The sequence below is a fragment of the Scyliorhinus canicula genome, chromosome 13 (genome assembly GCF_902713615.1).
Source record: "Scyliorhinus canicula chromosome 13, sScyCan1.1, whole genome shotgun sequence".
Taxonomy (NCBI): Eukaryota; Metazoa; Chordata; class Chondrichthyes; order Carcharhiniformes; family Scyliorhinidae; genus Scyliorhinus; species Scyliorhinus canicula.
The window spans coordinates 106,984,668-107,002,901 of record NC_052158.1 but is presented as its reverse complement, the minus strand read 5'-3'; the positions used below and the strand labels follow the sequence as shown (position 1 = coordinate 107,002,901).

General features: G+C 46.5%; 1 protein-coding gene across 4 annotated transcripts in view; it reads right to left on the bottom strand.

Moving 5' to 3' along the window:
* Positions 1 to 18,234, bottom strand: part of si:ch211-51h4.2 — a 477,954-nt gene that overhangs the window by 429,591 nt on the left and 30,129 nt on the right. For all 4 annotated transcript variants that reach the window (XM_038815048.1, XM_038815049.1, XM_038815047.1 and 1 more), the window contains one exon: positions 3,938 to 3,979. Coding sequence is in view for 2 of the 4 variants with exons in the window: in XM_038815047.1 (XP_038670975.1) it covers positions 3,938 to 3,979 (42 nt within the window). In the remaining 2 variants the exon portion in view is untranslated. The remainder of the gene's footprint in view (positions 1 to 3,937; positions 3,980 to 18,234) is intronic.

Here is an 18,234-nt window from a genome sequence, read left to right as displayed (position 1 = left end):
GGATGTTGATTGTGGCGCATTCAGTGATGGTAATGCCATTGAATGTAAAGGGATGGGGTTAGATCCGCTCTTGTAGACAATAGTCTTTGCCTGGCATTGTACAGCACAAATTAAACTTGCCACTTTTCAGACCAAGCCTGGATATTATCCAGGCCGTGCTGCATTTGGACATGGACTGCTTCATTATCTGAGGAATGCGAATGGTGCTGAACACTGTACATTCACCCACAAACATCCCCAGTTCTGACCTTATAATGGAAGGGGGGTTATTGAATGAGGTCTGAAGACGGTTGGTGAGGACACTACCCTGAGGAACTCCTGCAGTACTGTCCTGGAGTTGAGATGATTGACCTCCAACAACCACAATCATATTCCTTTGTGCCAGGTACGACTCCAACCAGCTGGAGTCAAAACCTGACTCCAGTTTTGCTCAGGTTCTTGATGCCATACTCGGTTTAAAGTTGCCTTGATGTCAAGGGAAGTCACTTTCACCTCACCTCTGACATTCAGCTCTTTTGTCCATGTTTGAATTAAGGCTGTAATGAGTTTAGGAGCTGAATGACCTCGGAACCCAAACTGAGCGTTCATGAGCAGGTTATTGTTGGCTAAGTGCCGCTTGATAGTACAATTGATAACTCCCTCCATCACTTTGCTGATGGAGAGTAGATTGATAGGACGGTATTTGGCTGGGTTGCATTTGTCCTGTTTCTTGTGTACAGGACACATCGAGGCAATTTTCCACATTGCCGAGTAGTTGCCAGTGTTGCAGCTGTACTGGAACAGATTGGCTAGGGGTGCGGCAAGTTCTGGAGCACATGTCTTCAGTCCTATTTCTGGAATATTGTCAGTGCCTGCAGTCTTTGCAGGGTCCAGTGCCTTCAGCTGTTTCTTGATATTATACGGCGAGAATTGTATTGGCTGAAGACTGACATCGGTGATGCTGGGACCTCCGAAGGAGACTGAGGTGCATCTGACTGATGATTGTTGCGAATTCCTCAGCTTTTTCTTTTGCACATACGTGCTGGGCTCCTCCATCATTGAGGATGGGGATACTTGTGGAGTCTCCTCCTCCAGTGAGTTGTTTAATTGTCCCCCACCATTCACGGCTGGATGTGGCAGGACTGCAGAGCTTAGATCTAATGCGTTCATTGTAGAATCGCTTAGCTTTGTCTATTACTTGCTGCTTATGCCCAGTAAGAAGTCTTACAACACCAGGTTAAAGTCCAACATGTTTGTTTCAAACACTAGCTTTTGGAGCACTGCTCCTTCCTAGGTGAAGGAGGAAGAGAGCAGTCACCTGAGGAAGGAGCAGTGCTCCGAAAGCTAGTGTTTGAAACAAACATGTTGAACTTTAACCAGGTGTTCAAAGACTTCTTACTGTGCTCACCCCAGTCCAACGCCGGCATCTTCACATCATGGCTGCTTATGCTGTTTGACACACAAGTAGTCCTGTGTTGTAGCTTCACCAGGTTGAACCCTCATTTTTAGATATGGTTGGTGTTCCTCCTGGCATGCTCTCCTGCACTCTTCATTGAACGAGAGTTAATCCCCTGTCTTGATGGTAATGGTAGAGTGGGGATTATGCTGGGCCATGTGGTTGAGTACAATTCTGCTGCTGCCACACAGCGCCTCATGGATGCCCAGTCTTGAGTTGCTAGATCTGTTTGACATCTATCCTAATTAGTATGGCCATAGTACCACAAAACATGATGGAGGGTATCCTTAATGTGAAGAACGGACTTTGTCTCTACAAGGACTGTGTTGTGGTAGATTGGTGAGGATGAGGTCAAGTATGTTTTTCCCTCTTGTTGGTTCACTCACCAGCGGCTGCATTCCCAGTCTAGCAGCTATGTCCTTTAGGACTCAGCCAGCTTGATCTGTGGTGGTACTACCGAGCCACTCTTGATGATGGACACTGAAGTCCTCCAGAGTATATTCTGTGCCACCCACAGTGCTTCCTCCAAGTGGTGTTCAACATGGAGTCAGGAGGTGAGTCATGGAGGAGTATTGATTTATCAGCTGATAGTGGTCGACACGTGGTAATCAGCACAAGGTTTCCTTGCGCATGATTAACCTGAAGCGATGTGGTCTTCTGTGAACCCTGGGGAAACACAAATGAATATCACTTGTGCAGCACAGTAGCACAGTGGTTAGCACAGTTACTTCACAGCTCCAGGGTCTCAGGTTCGATTCCTGGCTGGGTCACTGTCTGTGCGGAGTCCGGTCGTCCTTCCCATGTCTGCGTGGGTTTCCTCCGGGTGCTCCGGTTTCCTCCCACAGTTCGAAGATGTGCAGTTTAGGTGGATTGGCCATGCTTAATTGCCCTTGGTATCCGAAAAAAGATTAGGTGGGGTTACTGGCCTGCAGGGATGGATTGGAAATGTGCGGTTAAATAGCATGCTCTTTCCTAGGGCCGCTGCAGACTTGATGGGCCGAATGGCCTCCTTCTGCACTGTAAATCCGATGGAATCATCTTCTCTTCTGGAAAACAACCATTCATCATGTTCATCTCACTCAGCAAACAATATCCATACTGCCACTTTTCCTCTTAATCCATAGTCTTCAGCTTTGCTGGCAAGCTATTATGTGGCACTTTATCAAGCACCTTTTAAAAGTCCGCAAACACATCCCATTGTCTTCCACCCCTATTTATCATTTCACACTTTCTTCAGAGTCCTCTCATTTATTCTGCCGATGCTTCACTGTGTCACAGTTTGTTACATTGTCCATAGATTGTTTCCACTCCTCTTCATCCAAGAATCAATCACTGAAAACAATGTAGTGCCCTAACATTGCTCCCCAAGCAAGGATTTTCTGAGAACTTCAGCATGAGCTCCAATTACCTGGTTGGTTTTACAATATGAAGGGAAGCTATCAGACTGTCGTTAAAACCACTTCCCTGACCTTTCTCCATATCTTCTGCATTGTTCCTTTAAAAATGCTTCGATAATTTCAAACGCACAAAGAGTCAGTTTTAAATAACACAACTGGAGGACGATATCAATGCTGGGATGAATCAATATCAAAATATGATAAACCAGTTGTTTTGCAAGTCAGGAGCATTCTTAAAAATGTACTTAATAATGCCAAAAAAAATGCAACCTTAAATTTGGTAGAGCAAAACAAAAGGAGGGTTTTATTATGGAGAAACCTCAAAGTTGTTAGAAATGCAACACAAAAGGTGGAAGTCAATATTGGATACATCATAACAAGATTAATACATTGTAGGTTTGCAATTTGCCAAGACTCCATTGGCAGCAACTTCCAAACCCATGGCCTCTACTATCTAACAGTACAAGGCAACAGATGGATGGGAACACCACCACCTAAAAGATCTCCTCCAAGTGACACAACATCCTGACTTGGAACTATACTGCTGTTCCAAGGGCAGCACGGTAGCATGATGGTTAGCATAAATGCTTCACAGCTCCAAGGTCCCAGGTTCGATTCCCGGCTGGGTCACTGTCTGTGTGGCGTCTGCACGTCCTCCCCGTGTGTGCGTGGGTTTCCTCCGGGTGCTCTGGTTTCCTCCCACAGTCCAAAGATGTGCGGGTTAGGTGGATTGGCCATGCTAAAATTGCCCGTAGTGTCCTAAAAAGTAAGGTTAAAGGGGGGTGTTGTTGGGTTACGGGTATAGGGTGGATACGTGGGTTTGAGTAGGGTGATCATTGCTCGGCACAACATCGAGGGCCGAAGGGCCTGTTCTGTGCTGTACTGTTCTATGTTCTATGTTCATTACTGTCACGGTGTCGAAATTCTGGAACTCCTTACCTAACAGTACTCTGGGTGCATCTACATCAAACGGACTGCAGAGGTTCAAGAAGGCAGCTCACCACCACCTTCTTCAGGGCAATTTGGAATTGGCATAATTACTGGTTGAGCCAGTGACGCCCATATCCCATGAACAAATATGAAAGTTAAAATGAAATACACTTACCTAATATTCCTGTTCCCAAGATGCAGGCAATTGAAATGAAATCTGAAAAAAAAAAATCTTAATTAATTAAAGTGTTTAAATACTAAGGCCGTGATTTTCCCATCCTTTCCACCGACAGAATCTTCTGGATTCACTCTAGGCGAGCCCCCGCGGGACATTCCCCGGCGGCAGGGTGGGGCAGCCAATCAAAACACAACAGACGCCAGCTGGACGAGAGGATCCTAACCTGAGCCAATGGCGAGCTGCCTCTCCACTGCCGGAAAACATGCAGCAAGGGGGAGCCGCAAAATCCCAGCCTAAAGTTGGCATCGAATCAAAGGTCCGCATTTTGCAGTCTACGGCAAAGTAATGGTGCTCGCTGCTGACCTTGAAAAAGCTGCCAACACAGATCCAGAAATCTCTGTGGCATTATTTACCCCTTCCCTGACAGCAGTTGAAAGCTGCCGCCAAGTCAAGGAAATCTCTTAGTGTGCACAACACTGATGCCAGTAAGCAGGTAAGCAGCCACTCACATTGACGTATTCACAAACAGCAAAGCAGAAAGGTAAAACCCCTCAAATCCTTCAACTGGAACTTAAATTTTCAAATAGCAAACAAAAGTTACATATCATATTAAGGTAGAATCTGAAACAGACTAAATTTAATATTTGTAAAGTATATGGAAATGAACATTTTGGAGAAATTTGATGATCCACAAATATAAGTTCACAGGACCAGTGAGTGTTTAGCAGTAATTAAGAAATGAGTATGCTGTGAAGAAAAATCCAGTTATAGCTCATTCAAGAACTTTACAGCAAGAGTAACAGTTTAGAGATGGGAAGTTCTCATCAATTCAATTGAATTCCCATTGATTGCAGTCTGGCATTGGCTCAACAGCACACCCGGTGGACAAACAGAGATTCACTGCATGTGTGCAGATTCGAGAAGTTGCTGTCAGTTTCAGTGGCATAATGATGGCGAATGCTGTCAGTTTCATCATTATTACAACCGCAAAAACTTAGCCAATGTAACACAATTCTCACATAAGATAAACATCAATCTAAAATTGCCAGACGGTTGATCAGTAGTATGCAGCAAACAAAAAAAAAGACAAACAAAACTGAACCGAAATATGCAATCATGAACTGAGTCTGGAAGCAAATAGAAGAACAGGACAACACATCACCCAACCCTGTTTCATGATTAGTGATGCTGCTAGTGTAAAGGATGTGCCCCTACTGTCCTATCAGACAGCATTATAGCACATTTAGACAACAGAAGTAGATTTAATGCTGCAGTTGACTGTTACGGTAATTGCCGGTTTTTGTCCTCTGATCCACGCTAACTATGGTCGGATACCAGAGTCTGACTGGCTCCGATTCTATGATTGCTGTGAAACCAGATCCCCACAATCACCACCAAGCCTTGCAATTATGGTGGTGGGATGATTACAATATGGCTACTCAGAGTTTCTGATCTCACAGTGGCCTGGAGAAAAATATTTCTCAAACAAAAAGAGGGTTAAGTTCGCTCATCACATTATTGCTTCACAAACTGGCCAATTATGCAAACATGGTCACAGCAAGCTGATTCCAGGTCCATAGTTTAGAAATAATTAGCTTATTTCTGGAGGAGTTATTTTCTCAGCCAGGTCCATTACCCAAAGTCATTGAGTTTATTGGCTTGTTCCATGTCCAGCTGAATACTTGGATGATGTCTGGATGTTTGGTGAATGATTCAGGCGATATGGTCGGAAACAATCTGTATTATCGAATAAAGCTCTCCTCGTGCAATGACTGCTAAATTCAGCCATTAGGCAATTGGGAACTTATGAAATCATCAGGTTAGGAGGAAGCAACAGCAGCGGGAAACCAGGGTTCATATCCACAACTGAAAGGCACTTCACAAGTTGGTTCTTTCACATTTCCTTCTTTGCTGTAAAAGGGGCAGAGTTTATTCCAATCCGTCACGGTGGGAAATATGATAGTCTGGCCCATTTAATACAGGATAGGCCATGAATCAATGTCTCAGTGACGGGAAATTGCCCACGAATAAATTGGAGGTGGATAGGGGCCCATGCAAGAAACTTGCCCACTCATGACCCTATGTCAATTAGCCACATTGATGAACATAGATATCTGAAGATTGTGTGGTGGAGGAGATTAGAGAGGTAGGGACGGATGTGGCCATGGTGCAATTTGAAAATATGAATGAGAATTTTAAAATCAAGACATTGGTTGACCAGGAACCAATGAGATCAGTGAGCACAATGGTGACGCCAGGAGCACAGGACTTACTGCGAGGTAATGTATCTCTTTTTAGGATACAATGGGTTGGCTTTTCCTGGTTCCACCCTAAATGTGATGGATTGGGGCCTCTGCCTACCATCACATTCCGGTAAGGCAATTAGATACTTATTGTGTAGATTGAGGTGGAATTCCTGCCAATGACTCCAAGGAAAATTAAGATGTAGGGCCTCCACTGTAGAACGTGAAGTAAGAGGCTACAGAAAATTTTCTGTAAAAGGAGACCCCCCTCTTCCGCCATTTGCCAAAGGTACGGTCACTCCCACCTCAATTTGGGCAAAAACCGGGTGGACCCAGACAGGAGCAGAATTTGGAGTGGTTAGGAAAGAAAAAGGCCAAAATCTGGAATCTCATTACCATCAACATCAGCATGTGATGGATGGGAAAGGGACAATTTATTAACCGTCAGTGCTGCTGTACCCGAGGAAAGAAATCAAGATCGGGTCAGTGAGGTGACAGAAACCTAACTTCCCAGTTATAACTTTCCCATTGCTGTCCTATCTAATTGCAGAGGACATCTAGTCCTAAATATCTGGTTTGCAAATGAAACTTACATGCTGCAATGCTCAATGACTCTAGGGTACAATGGTTCTTGTGCTAATCGGACTAAGAAAATACATTTTGTGGAAACGAAGTTCAGGTTTGAAGAGCAGACGTGTGTGGTGACCAAATGTTCAAAAGTTCGAATTCAATTCAAAGTCATGGAGAAAATATGCAGAGCCTGTCTTTAGACTAAATGGTGAAGACACGATTGTTGCACAAAGTTTCCGTGAGCTGCATGCTGGTTCAGCTGGACAGGGTTTCTCATTTTACTCCTTTGGCCATGTTCTCGGATTTTGTTTCCATAGAAATAGTTTTGACAAGGAGCTCAAGGTGCTGACACAAATGGGTACACCTATGGGTACACATATCACCCGATCAGAAAGCCATACACTTAACTGGCACATAAGATGGTTCTCATAAGATACCTTCAGGTTTTCAGTAGTGTCAAGTTTAATGTGACAAAAGTTAAAACTTCCATTTTGAAAGTTTGATCGGATTTTGTCTGGAGAAATATTCATCTTTGAAACATTGGTGGAATTTTGAGCTGGGCGACATCCTTGCAGAATACTTCAAATGTGAATTGGTACAAGCAAATTTGATTTTTTTTTTAAGAATGCAGCATAGTTCTGAAATCATTTTGCCTTTGTGCACTTTTCTGCATGTAGCTTGCAGTTTGTGGATTTCACGTACTGACTGCACAGTACGTATTTCACACTATCTCTGTTAGTTAAATTGAATTGGAATTAATAAAGTAGTTGTGCAGGAATGCAGCCATAACACTGTGCTAATAATATTGCCAAAGGTACATTTAAAATAAGTAATTTTCTTGATGCTTCAAGGAGCTCTATACAGTTGTGCACAGACTGCTGTAGAGAAGAACTTATATTTGGTTCAAATAATTGAAACAGCTTTTAAAAGCATGTCCTTTGGTTACCATAAAATTAGTCGGTGTAATGTTACAGACACGAGGGGTGTTAATTTAAACAGCCCTGATTTCAGCTCTCACTGCCCATCCATAAACAGAAAGGTGTTTTTGATTTTTTACTTCCCCTTTTATAAGTAGTTGAATATTTTCCCAAACCGTAAATTTGGAGTGTTCCAATTCTCCATGAATAACTCGCACATGGCTTGCTCCGGCCACACCAGACTGCGTCATCCAACCTGAAGGCTTCTCAATCCACCGGATGGACCGCACGATGGCCTCAGGCAAGTTGAAGGGTGGGGGTGTTTGCCTCCTCATCAACACCTCCTGGTACTCGGATGTGGTGTCCCTAGCATGCCATTGCTCCCCAGACCTAGAATACCTGACCGTGAAGTGTCACCCTTTCTACCTCCCACGTGAATGCACCTCTGTACTCATCACGGCAGTCTACATCCCACCCAGGCGGAAGTGAAGAAAGCACTTGACGAACTATACTCCACCATCAACAACCAAGAAACAAACCACCCTTAAGCCCCAACAATCGTGGCTGGAGACATCAACCAGGCCAACCTCAGGAAGGTTCGATCCAATCTCCTGCCCCACCAGAGGTGCAAACACCCTGGATCACTGCTACACAAGAATCAAAGGTGGCTACCGCTCCATTCCCCGACCTCACTTTGGCAAATCTGACCACAAGTCGGTACTCCTACTTCCGGCTTACAAAGAGAAACTCAAGCGTGCTGAGCCAGTCAAGAAAACTGTGCAGTGCTGGTCGGAGGCATCAGAGGACACTCTACGCGATTGCTTGAAGTCTGTGGACTGGTCCATATTCAAGCGTGCGGCAGCTAATCTGGATGAGTACGCAACCACCGTCACAGACCTCATCAGTAAGCGTGTCGAGGACTGTGTACCAAAGAAGACGATACAGGTGTTCACCAATCGGAAACCCTGACTCAGCCAAAGAGTTCACTCCCTGCTGAAGTCCCGGAAGGAGGCGTTCAAGTCTGACGACCCTGACCTATACAAGAAATCCAGGTACGACGTACGGAAAGCCATCATGGATGCAAAAAGACGGGCTTCCGGTGGCTGTGATGGAGTAGGAAGCCACACATTTGGGTGCTCCCGTTTTAAAGAGATTTTTCGGCTCTTTTGAGAGCCCAAAACAGAAATTTTTCGACGTCTCCCGGTGGGGGAAGGTGTGCTGAACGACTTTCCCCGCAGTCCATGCCTCGAACTCGGAGTGGAAAGTGGGAAAAAACAGCAGCAGCTCCTCAGAAAAAACGGGGGAAGGGATCCAAGATGGCCACCGACAGAGCTCCAGAGGGATGGAGACTCTGGGCCCAGGAGCAACAAACTGATCTCCTGCGCTGCTTTAAAGAATTCAAGGATGAATACTGAGCTCTCTGCAGGAAACGAACAGAAGGCTGTCAGAGATTCAGTCCACCCAGGATGCTACCATCAAGGAGTTGCAGACGCAGGCCACTGAACTAGAGGAGGAGGCCGTGGTCCTCGTCAGTAAGGTGGAGGGGCACGAGGCACTCCACAAGAAGTGGCAGGAACGCTTCGAGGAGCTGGATCACCGCATGAGGCGGAAAAATCTGCAGATCTTGGGCCTTGCGGAGGGGCTGGAGGGATCGGACCTGCCAGCCTATGTGGCTGTAATGCTGAATTCGCTAGTGGGGGCCGGGTCTTTCCATCTGCCCTTGGAGCTGGAGGGAGCGCACAGGGTGCTGGCCAGGAGGCCTAAGGAAGATGAACCCCCGCGTGCGGTGCTGGTGAGGTTCCACCGGTTCAGTGATCGGGAGTGCGTGTTGCACTGGGCCAAGAAGGTGAAGAGCAGCAATTGGGAGAATGGGGTAGTACGGATCTACCAGGACTGGAGTGCGGAGGTGGCTAAGCGGCGGTCCGGATTTAATCGGACGAAAGAGGTGCTTTATAGAAAAAAGATAAAGTTCGGAATGTTGCAGCCCGCGCGCCTGTGGGTAGCTTATTTGGACCGGCACCATTATTTCGATTCCCCGGAGGAGGCGTGGGCCTTCGTGCGGACGGAGAAACTGGACTTGAACTAGGGGTTGGGGGTTGCGAGGTTGGCTGTAAGATATTAGTGCTGGATTCTGCTGTTTCTGTGTTCTCTTTTTCTTCTGTTTTTTTCTTCTTGTTTTAGTACTTTTGCAATTTTGATATGGTTATTTACGGAGGGGCTATTCTGCTATGATTTTGTTTTTGTGCTGTGGGGCATTGGTTGAGTTGTGTATCTTGAGGGGAGGGTCGGGGGCGTATGTTGTATTCTATGTCGGAGTGGGGGTATGGAGTGGGGCTGATATTTGGGAGCTGCGTCAGAAAGGTGTGGTGGGGCAGGGCGAAAGCGTGGGCTTTCCTTTGGTTTCCCGCGCTGCGGGGCTGGGGGGTGGAGACGGTGACGGGGGAGGCGGGGCCTTAACTGGTTCTTCCCCGCGCTGGAGCGGTGCCAGGAGGAGGGATAGATTGGGGGATGATCCCACTTCGGGAGGGGTCGGACTATTGGCGGGAGTTTCCGGGGTCAGCAGAAGTTAGCTGACCCACGGAAGTACAATGGAGGACGGTTCGCGGCTGGGAGGGTTCCTAGCCTGGAGGGGAAGGGAGGGGGGGAAGGGGAATACCGGGTTGCTGCTGGTAGGGTCAAGAAGGAGCTGGTGGGGGCCGGGGGGACAGAGGTGAGGGGTTGTCGCTATGGGGACGGGGTCGAGCAGGGGATGCTGGCCTGGGGCAGGCAGTCGACGGGCTATGGCTAGCCGACGGGGGAGGGGGGCGGGACGCCCTCTGATCCGGTTGGTCACCTGGAATGTGAGAGGGTTGAATGGGCCGGTGAAGCGGTCGAGGGTACTGGCTCACCTGAAGGGGCTAAAGGCGGATGTGGCAATGCTTCAGGAGACCCACCTGAGGGTGGCGGACCAGGTCCGCCTGAGGAAGGGATGGGTGGGGCAGGTTTTCCACTCGGGGTTGGATGTGAAGAACCGGGGAGTGGCGATTCTGGTGGGGAAAAATGTGTTGTTTGAGGCATCGGACGTGGTGGCGGATAAGGGGGGTAGGTATGTTATGGTTAGGGGCAGGCTACAAGGAGAGAAGGTGGTACTGGCTAGTGTGTATGCCCCAAATTGGGACGATGCGGACTTTATGAGGCGTATGTTGGGACGGATCCCGGATCTGGAGGCAGGAGGTCTGATCATAGGGGGGGACTTTAATACGGTGTTGGATCCTTCACTGGATCGGTCTAGCTCTAGGACGGGTAGGAAGCCGGCGGCGGCCAAGGTACTGAGAGGGTTTATGGATCAGATGGGTGGAGTGGATCCATGGAGGTTTGTGAGGCCGAGGGCACGCGAGTACTCTTTCTTCTCCCACGTACATAGGGTCTACTCTCGGATAGATTTCTTCGTGGTGAGTAGGGGACTGATTCCGAGAGTGGAGGAGGCCGAGTATTCGGCCATTGCAATCTCCGACCACGCTCCGCATTGGATAGAGTTGGAGATGGGGGAGGTGCGGGACCAACGTCCGTTGTGGCGGTTGGATGTGGGGTTGTTGGCGGAGGAGGAGGTGTGTAGGAGGGTCCGGGCAAGTATTGAGGGGTACCTTGAGGTGAATGATACGGGGGAGGTTCAGGTGGGGATAGTCTGGGAAGCCCTGAAGGCAGTAATTCGTGGGGAGCTGATATCCATCCGGGCAGACAGGGAGAGGAGCGAGAGGAGTGAGAGGGATAGACTGGTGGGAAAGATGCTGGAGGTGGACAGGAGGTATGCAGAGGCACCAGAGGAGGGACTGTTGGGGGAGAGGCGCAGCCTGCAGGCTAAATTTGATTTGCTGACCATTAGAAAGGCGGAGGCACAGTGGAGGAAGGCACAAGGGGCAGTGTACGAACATGGTGAAAAGGCGAGTAGGATGCTGGCTCATCAGCTCCGTAAGCGGGATGCGGCTAAGGAGATTGCTAGAGTGAGAGACAAGAGTGGGAATGTGGTGCGGAAGGGGATAGAGGTGAATGAGGTCTTCAAGGACTTTTACGGGGAACTGTACCGGTCGGAGCCAACGGGGGAGAGGAGGGGAATGGAGAGGTTCCTTGACAGGCTTTCTTTCCCGAAGGTGCAGGAGGAGAAGGTGGAGGGGCTGGATGCGCCGATTGAGCTGGAGGAGCTAGTTAAGGGGATCGGGCAGATGCAGTCAGGGAAGACACCGGGGCCGGATGGGTTCCCGGTGGAATTTTATAAAAAGTTTGTGGACCTAGTGGGCCCCTTGCTGGTGCGGACACTCAACGAAGCTTGGGAAGGGGGGACTTTGCCCCCGACGATGTCGCGGGCGCTGATCTCGTTAATTTTAAAGAAGGACAAGGACCCCCAGCAGTGTGGTTCATACAGGCCCATATCTCTCCTCAACGTAGATGCTAAGGTGCTGGCAAAAATCCTGGCCACCAGGATAGAGGACTGTGTGCCAGGGGTTGTGCACGAGGACCAGACAGGTTTTGTGAAGGGAAGGCAGCTGAACACGAATGTGCGGAGATTGCTGAATGTCATCATGATGCCGGCGATTGAGGGGGAGGCAGAGATAGTGGTGGCGCTGGATGCGGAGAAGGCCTTCGATAGAGTGGAGTGGGGGTACCTATGGGAGGTGTTGGGGAGGTTTGGATTTGGTGAAGGGTTCATTAGATGGGTAAGGCTGCTATATGAGGCCCCGATGGCGTGCGTGGCCACGAATAGGAGGAGATCGGAGTACTTCCGGCTTTACCGAGGGACCAGGCAGGGTTGCCCCCTGTCCCCCTTGTTGTTTGCACTGGCAATCGAGCTGCTGGCGATGGCATTGAGAGATTCAGAGAGGTGGAGAGGATTGGTGCGAGGTGGAGAGGAACATAGGGTGTCGTTGTATGCCGACGACCTGTTACTGTATGTGGCGGACCCGGTGGGAGGGATGCCGGGAGTGATGGAGTTGCTAGCCGAATTTGGGACCTTTTCAGGTTATAAATTAAACTTAGGCAAGAGCGAGGTGTTTGTGATGCACCCTGGAGACCAGGAGGAAGGAATTGGTAGGCTCCCGCTTAGGCGGGCAGGGGAGAGCTTTAGGTACCTGGGGGTGCAAGTGGCCAGGGACTGGGGGACTCTCCACAAGCATAACTTTACCAGACTGGTAGATCAGATGGAGGAGGAGTTCAGGAGGTGGGACATGCTGCCATTGTCGTTGGCGGGGAGGGTACAGTCCGTCAAAATGACGGTGCTTCCGAGGTTCTTGTTCCTTTTTCAGTGCCTGCCCATATTTATCCCCAGAGATGGCGTCATGTAGAGGTACGAGCCTGGGTGCCATGGTAACGGCACCGTTGCCGCTCTCCCCTAAGAGGGTTACCACGAGCCCGGTGGTGGCGGCGACCCTAAGAATCTGGGGACAGTGGAGACGGCATCGGGGGGAAACAGGGGGCTCGATGGAGGCTCCACTGGGTGGCAACCATCGGTTCATCCCGGGGAACACGGATGGGGGATTCAGGGGGTGGCAAAGGGCGGGCATCAGCAAATTGAGGGACCTGTTTATTGGCGGGAGGTTTGCGGGCCTGGGGGAACTGGAAGATAAATTTGGCTCTCTCCAAGGGAACATGTTCAGATACCTGCAGGTAAAGGCGTTTGCTAGGCGACAGGTAGAGGGATTCCCTTTGCTGCCCTCGCAGGGGACGATGGACAGAGTGCTTTCGGGGGTGTGGGTAGGAGAGGGGAAGGTGTCTGACATCTATAAGGTAATGCAGGAGGTGGAGGAGTCATCAGTGGAGGAGCTGAAGGCTAAATGGGAGGAGGAACTCGGGGAGCAGATAGAGGACGGGACTTGGGCGGAGGCCTTGGAGAGAGTCAACTCTTCCTCCTCATGTGCGAGGCTTAGTCTCATCCAATTTAAGGTGCTGCACCGGGCCCATATGTCCGGGACTAGGATGAGTAGGTTCTTCGGGGGTGAGGACAGGTGCACCAGGTGTTCGGGGAGTCCTGCGAACCACGCCCATATGTTCTGGGCATGCCCAGCACTGGAAGAATTCTGGAAGGGGGTGGCGGGGACGGTGTTGAGGGTGGTTGGATCCAGGGTCAAACCAGGGTGGGGACTCGTGATTTTTTGAGTTGCGGTAGAGCCGGGAGTGCAGGAGGCGAAAGAGGCCGGTGTCCTGGCCTTTGCGTCCCTAGTAGCCCGTCGAAGGATTCTGTTACAATGGAAGGATGCAAGGCCCCCAAGCGTGGAGACCTGGATCAGTGACATGGCGGGATTTATAAAATTGGAAAAGGTCAAATTGGAAAAGGCCCACAAAGCTTTCAGTGCGGGGAGGATTACCTGATCAGAAAAACTGTCCATGTGTAGAATGTCCCAGCCAAAGATTGTGAACAAGAACATTCTTAGGGGTATAGTAATTGCTCCAGGTGAAAGTTGCCAGCTCATTGGAAAATAAATAATCTGATGTTGTAAAACAAAATTGCTGGCTGGATTTTGTGCAGTTGTGAAATAATTGCCAGAGTTGGTTCGTACAACAGGAACAGTGAAAGGAGTCTTCACCACGAGTGATCATTTCAGCAGGACATTGAACTTCCTTTTTGCAGTCAGATAAAATGGATCATTTTTTGCTCCCGGTGCAAAGTCAGAAAAGGAGATGACATTCTGACCCAAGATGTAAGATCACTAATAGAACTGATGCAGCTACACAATATATACATTTCAAATATCGTTTCACTATTTGAACGGAGGCATTAATTAGATATTTGTAGATGATCAGCTAAAAAATGAATTTTAAGACTATTATATTTATAAGAAATTTGCTGCTCTGATGCTTTTATATGGCATGGTATGGAATGTCTTTGTTTTAGTTGGCTAAAATTAGAAGGAAAAGCAAATGTAAAACTGATTATACTGTATTTATCAACTAAATTAAAATGAGAATGATTTCATTTCGGATTGGGACTAATATGTCGGTCAAAAGCCTGCAGCATCTGGAATGATGCTGAAATATTGTAACCCACAAATAAAGGCATCTCAAGTAAGCGGCAGTTCATTGGTTCTCAACATCTCTAGTGACCTTCTAAAACAATTGATTAAAAAAAATATATAAAACAAGTTTGATTTTTAAAAAATCCCTGTAGGAAAATGAAAACGTGGAAAGTTATTACAATGGTTAAACTTTAGGACAAAATTGGAGACTGAATCTGGAGCTCAGTTAGGTCTGAAGACTACTAAAATAATTATTCTGAGCAGTGCAGAACAGAAAGGGCTGAGAGTTCAAACTAACATTGCACAGATTATCTCAATTGTGGCAGCTGGCCGGCAATATAATAGGTATTTCATGATTGTGCTGGAAGGAAGTGTGGATGAGCAACAACTAATTAGCAACTCTATTGTGATAGCACTCTAGCTGAGCACTTGGTCACGAGAGAGGAGTACCAGAAAGCATCTACCTAGTGCTGTGCACTTCTGGCCTCAGCATAAGCCATTGATTGCAGAATTCATAAGTAAAATGACGAGTAGATTGGAAGGGAACAATAAAATCACATTTGCAATTCAACCCCTGAGAAAGGAGAAATGAAAATCAGGTAAGCAGAAAGCAAGGTTCAAAGATTAGTACTTTTGAGACACTAAAGTTATCTAAATGGAAGAGTTATTGGTTCATACTCCCTATAAGCCACATTCTTACAATTGTCTGTCCAATAAATTGCAACCAGATTTAAAACGGAGGGCTGAATTTTTGTTTTCAATTCAACATCAGTGAATAGATAATTTTCTGACATTTAAAAAAATAAATATTATTAGATTATTTTTAAACATAAATTACATTACACATTTTTAATTAACATTTAACAATCCTTTCCTCAATCCAAAAACAATTAATTAACTAACTACTCCCCCCTTTTAGCTGCTAACTGAGGTTAATTCCTTAAACTGAGATATGAACGGATGACAAATTTGACAAAACACCACTTGAACGAAATTTAACCTTCTCCAGGCTTAGAAACTCAATTATGTTTTCCAGCCATATTGAGACACAGGGTGGAGAAACTGACCTCCATCCCAATAGGATCCACCTCCTCATCACCAGTGAGGCAAAGGTTAGACATCCGAAACCCCGAATATGGCTCCCAGGCAACTGGGTTCTAGGTCCAAATGTACCACTGTTGACATGGTACTAAAGAAGACCATGTTCCAAAATATCCTCAGTTTCAGGCTTGACCAAAACATGTGTACATGGTTGTCTGGCTCCCTCTTGCATATGTTACAAATGTCCTCAACCTCCTCCAGCAAAAGAAAAATGGAGTAACATTGGGAACGTAGGGAAGATCTCCTTTATGAAAGTCTGTATCCTGTCACGAGAATGTCATTTTAAGAAACGTTTGGCTGCTCATGTTACTGCAGTGATGTCAGAGTGTGGGTGGAGCTGAGCTCTGGCTCTGCTTATTAGTTTCACTTTGAGAAAAGCTTGGGTGGGTCTGTGTTTTTTTGGTTTTGTTTGTGTTGGAGCTGAAGCCAGACAAAGCAGGTGTACTGTTGTTCCCTCTGCTATGAAAAGACTATCTCTTGATCATTTGGTGAATTCGGAATGATAAATGTTTTCAGTAGTGAATGTAAACCTGATGTGCTTCTGTCAAAAGGTGTTTCTTTTGTCTTCTGGATGTTGTTTGGGAATTTATTAAGGATTACTTAGTGTTGTATTCTTTGAGGGTTGTATTTGAATTAATGGTTGCTAAGATGTTCACTGTATGTTTTAAAAAGGATAACTTCAGTTCATAGAATGAGTATTGTTTTGCTTTAAAAAATACTTTTCCATTTCTACTGTACCACACCCGTAGAGTGGACCATGTGCTTCCCATACCACAATCTATTAAACGTTGTGGGTCAGGTGAACGCCATGATACACTATGGGGTTCTCTAAACACGACCAATAACAAATTGGTGGCTCGAGGGGGAGAAAGTCTACCTATTGGATTGGCTTAGTGAACTTAAAGACACTGAGAGATGAGCATATTGTGGTTGCTTTTCAGGTGAGTATTCCAGTTTAAGTGGGGAGTGTGTTGTGTACAATGGCTCTTTCAGAGGCTCTGAAGTTTTTGGGGGTGGAGGCGGTCACACGCAGTACCTTACGGACAGAGACAAAAAGCAGACTGTTAGATTCGGCAAAAACATTGCAGTTAACATTACCTGACAAAATGCGAAAAGATGAGGTAATTATGGTGGTGGCGAAACATTTAAAGTTGCCTGAGATACAGTTTGACTTATTGGAAATGGCAAAAATTCAGTTACAAATTAAACAAATGGAACATGTGAAAGAATTAAAGCAGCTTGAATACGAAAGAGAGAGCGAGGAAAAAGAAAAGGAGAGAGAAGAAAGGAGAAAAGGAAGAATAGCCCTAGCAGTAGAAAAAGAAAGAGAAAGGGAGATACAGATCATGGAAAAAGAGAAAGAGAAAGAATCTGAACTTCAGAAAATGGCCATGAAACATGACAGTCAGTTAAAATTGGAAGACGTAAAGGGAAACATACAGTTGGATGATAGTGATGAGGATAGTGAGAAAGAGCATCACAGTCGAAGGCTTGGTGGGGATCTATTTAAATATGTCTAAGCATTGCCACGGTTTGATGAGTAGGGGGTAGAAGCCTTTTTCATTTCATTTGAGAAGGTAGGTAAAGAAATGAAATGGCCACAGGACATGTGGGTATTACTGATTCAAACAAAGCTGGTAGGTAGGGCGAGTGAAGTGTTTGCACCACTACCGGAGGAGGTATCTGGGACGTATGAGCAGGTGAAAAAATCCATCTTAGGTGCATATGAACTGGTGCCTGAAGCCTACAAACAAAGGTTTAGAAATTTAAGGAAAGAATTTGGTCAAACATACATGGAGTTTGAAAGGCTCAAACAGAGTAATTTTGATAGGTGGATAAGGGCTTTGAAAATAGACCAAACATATGAAGCTCTCAGAGAAATTATGCTTTTGGAGGAGTTTAAAAATTCAATTCCTGATGTAGTGAGAACTCATGTGGAAGAACAGAGGGTTAAAACTGTAAGATTAGCAGCAGAAATGGCAGATGGTTATGAATTAGTTCACAAATCAAAGATTGGTTTCCAACATCAGTTTCAGCCTGTGAGGGATAGAAACTGGCGACATGAGAAATACTCAAGTGGTAAAGGTAAAGGTGATCTGATGGGAGATAATAAGCAGAGTGTACCTCAGATTAGGGGCTTTTCACAGCAACTTCATTTGAAGCCTACTTGTGACAATAAGCGATTTTCATTTCATTTTCATTTCATTTCATTTCATTAAAAAAGAAATCCAGGAGGGTGGAAAAGAATGAAAATTTCAAATGCTTTCACTGTAATAAACTAGGCCATGTAAAGTCATAGTGTTGGTGGTTGAAGAAAAGCACTGGGAAGGCTGATATGGTAAAACAGGATAAGACAGTGGGGTTTGTTGAATTGGGAAAGGAAAGCCCAAGTGAAGCAAAGGAGGTGCAAACGATTGTACAGTCTGATCAGGAGGTGATTGATAAGAAGGTGCCAGATGTCTTTAAAGAATTACTTGTGC